Below are 7,272 nucleotides of genomic sequence, written 5' to 3' on the forward strand. Positions count from 1 at the left end.
AGAGAGAGAGAGAGAGAGAGAGAGAGAGAGAGAGAGAGAGAGAGAGAGAGAGAGAGAGAGAGAGATTGAAGTGGCACTGGCACTTCCCATACACATTTATTTTTTTCTGATAGACCATACTGAGTGCTAGGACTGAAGGACTCCCCTTCTGTGAATTCACTGCAGCCTAAAGCTGTGTGGAGGGTGGTGAATGTCTTACTTAGGAAGTGAGGGGTTCAGAAAACCTGAGACAGCCACAGGAAAAGATGGAAACCTGATCTGACAGAGCAGATCTCGAGGGCCCTCCCTGGCACGTAGGCTAGGGCTCCTTGACCAGCTGAAACAGGAGGTTGGTCTAAGGATTGCAGTGTCAAAGCCACATGGTTCTTTACAGAGGCTGGGACAAATCTCTGGGCTAGAGGAATGGGTGAGGACCTTAGGTGACACTGAGGGGGCTGCAGCCAGCAGGAGTTGGGGCATAGCCCTCCCCAAACTAGGAGGTCAGGTCACAGGCTTGTAGCTGTGAATTTCATCACATGGTACCCAGAAAGCAATGAGTGGACAGATGACCTGACCCTTGAGGGCAAAAGACAGAGGAAACCTTTCCCAAGGACTCTGTCTCACCCCCTGTACTAGGGGAGCACACATCTCCCCACATCTTTTCTGAGCCCAGATGCCAAAGGAGAAGATCAAGAGGAGGGGGAGGAGAGGGAGGAGGAAGGAGAAGGAGCAGGAGGAGGAGGAGGAGGAGGAAAGCCACAAGGGAATCCATCCAAGCTTAATTAAATGAAAATGTGCCATTAAAAAAGCTATTTAGATTCTTAGATAAATTAGATGTTTGGTTGTTTATTTAATTCTTCTTCCCAGCTAACCAGCTGGAAGAGGCTTGGACTAATGCTTAAATTAGTTAAAAACTAAAATAACAAAATATAGGGGCTGGATAAGTAGCTCAGGAGGGGAATGAGTAGTAGAATAGTTGTGTGTTCAAGAGCCTGAACTTAATCCCTTCACCAAAAGGTATTTTCTCTACACATCCAATCATGTGCTATAGCTTTCAGCAGTAATGAAAAGATAAAAGTTCAGCCATCTACTTTGAGATAATGTACAGAACAATTTTGTTCTAAATGTCTGGAGTTTCAGGGCATCTGGAAGCATTTTAAGCCCTCCTTTCTTCCTAATTTTGGTCCTGGATTTAGTGCTATTTGCTATCTCTGCTTGAAGAATATTTTATTCATTTTTTTGTGGTCATAAAACTACTATCAAAAATAAAATACAAGACCTGGCACTGGTGGCTCAGGTCTGCAATCCTAGCTATTAAAGAGGCTGAGATCTAAGAATTGTGCTTCAAAGCCAGTCCAGGTAGGAGTCCATGGGATGTACTTATCTCCAATTAACCCCCCCAAAATGGGAGGTGGTACTGTGGATCAAAGTGATAGAGTGCTAGCCCAAAGAACTGAGGACTGTACCCTAGTGCCTCTCACATTCTTCTAGATGTAAATGTCCATAATTGAACACAGCACAACATGTCCTTCTTTTGTGTTGACGTCTTATTTTTCTATTTCTTTTATACATTGTCCTCCAGAGTGTGTATATGGCGGGGGTGGGGGAGGAGTTTATTTGCTGGTCCTGAAGCTCAAACTCAGAGTTTGGGAATTGTCTTTGAGCTTTTTATCCCTCCCTCAAGGCTAGTGCTCTAGCACTTGAGCCACAGCTCCACTTCCAGCTCTTTCATGGTTAACTGGAGATAAGAATCTCTTGGACTTTCCTGTCCCAGCTGGCTTTGAACCAAGATCCTCAGATTTCATTCAGCCTGTCTGAATGACCAGGATTACAGTGATGAGCTACCAGTACCTTCAACAATTTTTTTCAAGGATGTTTTCCCTTTTATTGTGTAAATAAACAATTACTGGTTTCCACAACAAAGCCTGAAGTTATAAGTGAGGGAAGATGGTAAAATAATCTGGGGAAAATTGAGATACATTGTCCAGCTAGTTTGGTGAGAGCAGACTGCAACTCTAACTCAGCTCAATCTTGGTAAAATTTAAGAGACATAGCCAGATGCAGGTAATTACTCAGGAGGAATCTTGGAGAATCACAGTTCAAATCTAGCCCAGAAAGAAAAGTTTGTGACACTCCATCTCCAAAATAACCAGCAGAAAGCTGAGCTGCAGTCATGGCTCATGTGGTAGAACAGCAGCTAAAACCCAGAACTCAGTTCAAGATCAGTTAGAAACACACTAAAAAACTAAAAAATAAAAATCCTAGTGAAACATAGGCAATCAGTTTTGTATCTGTATGTTTTCAGAAAACATTGAAAAGATAAAATTGAAATGAAAGTCACAGCATAATACATCTGTTTATTTAGTAACTATTACAATGGTAACAGGTTAAGAGCAACAAATTTATATCCCATTCACAGGATAATAGTGAGAATTTTAGCTTGTAAATTTCAGGTTTTTTAGCCATTAAAAATCTATTTAACAGAAGAATAATGATATGATATTAAGGGACAGAACCAAACTTTCTGAGTTATAATGAAAAACATTTTTGTTCATTAGTTTAAACAAAATATTAGAGACAGTTTTAAACTCTTACTGCTTTTAGAAAAGCGCAATGTTCTTGAAGCAAATATCCATAAAACATTGTTTTAAAACATGAGTCCAACCATTTTGTATCACATCAGTGGGAGAAGCTGAGTATCCCAGATTCATTATCTTGATATCACTGGAATATGTTGGCTTTTGTGAACCATCAACCAACTAACAAATATGTATTATACATTTCCTTTGTACAAATCAGCCTACTAAAACAATACAGGAACTACAAAGAAGTAAAATTATTGGTGTGTGTCCTGCCTCAGATTTCCAATGCTGTTAGTAAGATTAAGTGGAGACAGAGATTATTTTGTTTTTAATATTCTCAGAAGTGACTTCAGTATTTTGTGTAAGAATTGTGGGTGTGCAGCCTAGGAGAAGCAGGGACACCTACCATGGTGATTAAAATCTCTCAATAATATAAAAAATTTCTCCCAGTCAGATTCATATCTACCCCTGTTGTGGTTGTGCCTGTACTTGGAATTGTTTCATGGACTTGTGTCAATGGAGCAGGACAAATTATATATATATATATATATATATATATATAATATGCCTACACACATTCAAATCACATATATTGTGATGTTTTCCCGATGTATGCATGTCTCCTGGGATGCCAGGATTTCAGAACTTTTCACTCTGCATGGAGAGAAAGGTAATCCACATTTTGTCCTTTTTTTTTTCAAAATTATTCTAAGACAAGCCATTACAATATGAAAAGTATGAAAAATTCTCCAAATATCACTGGACACAGGCAAAAAAAAAAAGAGAGAGAGAAAGGCTAGAGGAAGAGAAGGGGAGGAAGAAGAGGGCTCAGGGAGGGAGCTTGTTTCCAGTCCCATTCTACTGTCTCAGCCTCAGGGGTCCTCAAGGCAAGCCCTGCTTAGCAAGAAGAGAAAAAGGAAGCAGAAACACGACTTCCAACAGCACAAATAAATAAATAAATAAATAATACGGTAAACGAGAAAATAAGTGATTAGGCACCGCTTGGAAGGCAGCAGCTCTCAAAAGCCAGACAGACCACACTGGAGTCAAGAGAGGTGGCCGCGGGGGCCTGGGGCAGCCTTTAGCAGAGACTGAAGTTCTATCACCTTAGCTTTACCAGGTCCCTGGGCCAGAATTTGGACACACGTCGCAGTAAGAAATCGAGTCTGTTGTTGAATATGTCAGGTGGGGTCCGAAGAAAACCAAGTGGGGCAGCAACCAGGTGTTTGGAGAGTTCCCTGGCACAGTCCCCCTCTGCTCAGCCTAAGGAAGATGCGCCCCTGCGCTGGGTCTTAGAAACTGAGTTCCCAGGCTGCGCACCTGGCGGGAGGGGGGTTTCCAGGCCACTCCCCCACCCCCGACGCCCACGAATCTTCTAAAAATCCCTCCTTCGGCGCGTGTTCTCGGCTCGTTTTAGTTTGCTCCAAAGCAGGGTTTGGATGGGTCTGCAGGGGCCTGGGGGGTCGAGGCGCAGGGCCTGTTTGACTCTTAAGCACCCGGCTCTGCTGGGGCGGCCCGCAGGAGGAGGAGGCAAGCATAGTAGTTGCTTAGTTCTTTCTCAAGTCCCTGCGCGCGTAAATACGAGAGGAAGGAGGGCGCCGCGTCTCAGGCCGGGCTGGCCAGCTGACTCGAGAGGCCGGGACGGGCTGGGGGACAGCCGGGAAGCTCACCGCCAGGGGACCCCGTGGCATCAACCTTGGCTCAGTTTAACCAGACAGCATTGAGGGGTGGACGGGGTGGGGTGAGGGGGAGGGTGGTATGAGGATCAGATTAAATTGGAGCAGTGAAGTGTGGGTCATGTGTCCAGGCGGAATATTGCAGGGTATGGAGTGGGGGGTGAGGTGGGGATCGGGGACAAAGGGGTTTAGAGAAGAAGCAAGCTCAGGGGTAGGAAGAAGCTGGAAAGTGCCAGGCGGGAGGACGTGGCCCGGAAAGCTGTCCCAGTTTGTAAGCAAAGCTCATAACTCTATCTCGATGGCGTCCACTTTCTTGGGTGTCTCTCTCTTGAGTGGCACACGGTACATCCGTGTCCCCACATGACTCCCCGGCCTTCCCTGGTCCCTACGAACCGCCGCCCCGCGCCCCTCTCCACACCCATCTCAAAGGGTAGTGATCCGGGACATGCAGGTGCCATTGCGAAAGACGCCGCCGCCGCCGCCACCGCCGCCGCCGCCGCCGCCGGACTCCAGGTTCTCGGGCTGGAAGTCCTCCACGCTGTAGGCGCGACTCTTGAGGGCCGTGGCGTAGTAGTCGACCGGCTCTTCGGCGGCGTTGTCCATCCAGCTGAGGCACAGGATGCGCTGGAAAGAGCGCTTGAAGTTGTCCGACAGGAAGCCATAGAGAATGGGGTTGGCGCAGCTGTTGGCGTAGCCCAGGATGACGGAGAGCTGGCTGACGGTGGCGTCGTCCTGCTCGGCGAACACGTTGACCAGCTGCACCACGTAGAAGGGCATCCAGCAGATGACAAACACCATCACCACCATCATCACCATCAGCGTGATCTTGCGCTCCGAGCGCTTGCGCTGCTGCCAGCCGGCCTTGAGGGCCACCATTCGCATCTTGGCGATGATGAGCACGTAGCACAGGCAGATGGCCCCGACCGGCAGCAGGAAGCCCATGAGGAAGGTGTACAACACGAAGCCCACCAGCCAGCGCTGGGCCGGCTCGGGCATGAGCATGTTGCAGGCCACCGTGCCGTCGCTGTTGGCCGCCGTGCGCGAGAACACCACGATGGGCAAGATGACCAGCAGCGACAGCACCCACACGCCCAGGTTCACCACCTTGGCCACGGTGGGCCTGCGGTAGCGGGCGGCCTTGATGGGGTGGACCACGGCCACGTAGCGGTCCACACTCAGCACCGTCAGACAGTAGATGCTGGTGAACATGTTGACGGCGTCCACGCTGAGCACGAGGCGGCAGAGCAGCGCGCCGAAGGGCCAGTGGCGCAACAGCGTGGAGGTGACCAGGAAGGGCACGCTGAGCATCAGCAGCTCGTCGGCGATGGCCAGGTTCAGGATGTAGATGTTGGTGGCCGTTTTCATCTTGGCGTAGCGCAGGATCACGTAGATCACCATGGAGTTGCCGCACAGTCCCACCAGACACACGACGGAGTAGATGAAGGAGATCAGGATGGCGCTGCCTTGGCCCTCGCTTAAGGTCCCGTTCTGGGATGCGTTGCGTCCGGGTTCCTCCATGCCGCCGCTGCCTCCTCCTCCTCCTTCTCCTCCTCCTCCGCCGCCGTCGCCCGCCGCAGCACCGCCGCTCCCGGGGTCCCCGCCGCAGCCGCTTTCGCCGCCGCCGCCGCAGCTGCCCGGGCTGGGACTAGGAGGAGAGGAAGGAGAGGAGGCGGTGCCATTGGGGAACATCCCAGCTGAGGGGGGCCGCCGGGGCTGCCGGCGTCTCGACCGAGGGCGCCCTCCCTGGACACCCTGGCCCGGTCGCCCCGCAGCTCACGGCCGCCCGGCGCGCGCCAGTGGGGCGCAGCAGCTCCGGGGAGCGCGGCTCCTTCCCGCGCCGGCGGAGCGCATCGCCCGGCGGCTCCAGGCGCGCTGCCTCGGGCGGTTCGCGGGCTCCGGGCCCCCCCCCCCCCCGAGATGTGGAGAGGGAACAGGCTCGAGCCCCGGCGCGCCACTGCCGTGAACTGGCGCGGCTTTGGGCTGGTGAATGATTAATAGGCACCACCCTCGCGTCAGCAGCTACGAAAGGCGGGGAGGAGGGTGAGAAGAAGAGGGAGGAGAGCACTTAGGTGTGTCCTCCCCCCTTCTCCAGTGTGGCCTCGTTTATTTATTTATTTATTTTGCCCTTCCCAGTGAAGCAGGCTTAACCCGAGCGGCCGCTTCGGGTCCCCCCCCCCCCACATACACCCCGCAGCACCTTTCCCACAGGTTCCTGGGGGAGTTTCTCTGCTTTCTGGGGAGAGACGAGCTAGCCAAGTTGGAGTGGGGGGCCAGGGTCCCACGCCACCCCTCACCTACCCAAAGGCACGGGCAACCCCACTGCTCCCCCGTCTGGACTTCATCTCAGGTGGCTGCCCTCTCCTGGGGGGAAGCCCGGCGCCCGTCCTCCGTCCCGGATCCCATCCCCGCCCAGCCCCGCCCCGCCGCCACCTCCAGCCCCGCTGTCCCAGCCCCTGGGTTCAGACCTGCGGGGCCGGCGCTCCCGGGGCTCGGGCGGCTCCGCAACCCAAATGCGCTTCCTCCCGGCGGGATGGACGCGTAGATGCCCCGGGCCAAGAGGCAGGGGCGGGGTGGTGGCCCGCCGACTCTTCTTCCCCGGCTCCAACTCTGGGCCAGGCGGCAGCACAAGCGCCCAAGCACACCCTCAAAGTGCTGCAAACTGCGGGTGAGCCGCCCGGCCCGAGCCGCCGCCGCCGCGCGTCGGTGCCTTCCGTGTGCTGGCGGGGCCGCAGCTCCGGCCGCGCGGGAGTGTTTGAAGGGAAGCAGTGAACCACTGTGAATCTCCTCACCGAGCGTGTGGGGCTCCCAGCTTCCTGCAGCTCCCACAGGAATATCCACTGGAGAAATGGGAGCTCAGGAGGAGCCTGAAAGCTGCCACCCCACCAAGGTGCCAGGCGCGGTATTGGAAATCCATCTAGGTGCTCAGGGGGGAGAAAGATAACGCCAAGTGGCTCCGCACAGCTCGCCTGTGTGTCTCTGTTGTACTTTGTACCCCGGAGAGTTGGCAGGAGTGGAGGGGGGGAAGCGATGGGGGG

The 7,272-nt window shown here is 52.7% G+C and overlaps 1 protein-coding gene across 1 annotated transcript; it reads right to left on the reverse strand.

Annotated features, from left to right (window-relative positions):
* Positions 1–2,359: 2,359 nt before the first annotated feature.
* Positions 2,360–6,059, reverse strand: Sstr1 (somatostatin receptor 1). The gene has a single exon (XM_090345128.1). The coding sequence runs from the start codon at positions 5,924–5,926 to the stop codon at positions 4,661–4,663; it is 1,266 nt and encodes a 421-aa protein (XP_090201254.1). The 5' UTR covers positions 5,927–6,059; the 3' UTR covers positions 2,360–4,660.
* Positions 6,060–7,272: the final 1,213 nt, after the last annotated feature.

The sequence above is a fragment of the Megascapheus bottae genome, chromosome 14 (assembly GCF_031878675.1).
Source record: "Megascapheus bottae isolate mThoBot1 chromosome 14, mThoBot2.hap1, whole genome shotgun sequence".
In the NCBI taxonomy this organism is placed as follows: Eukaryota; Metazoa; Chordata; class Mammalia; order Rodentia; family Geomyidae; genus Megascapheus; species Megascapheus bottae.

Excerpts from the sequence above, each read along its gene's own strand:
- Sstr1 (XM_090345128.1), bottom strand. The coding sequence starts at position 5,926 with ATGTTCCCCAATGGCACCGCCTCCTCTCCTTCCTCTCCTCCTAGTCCC.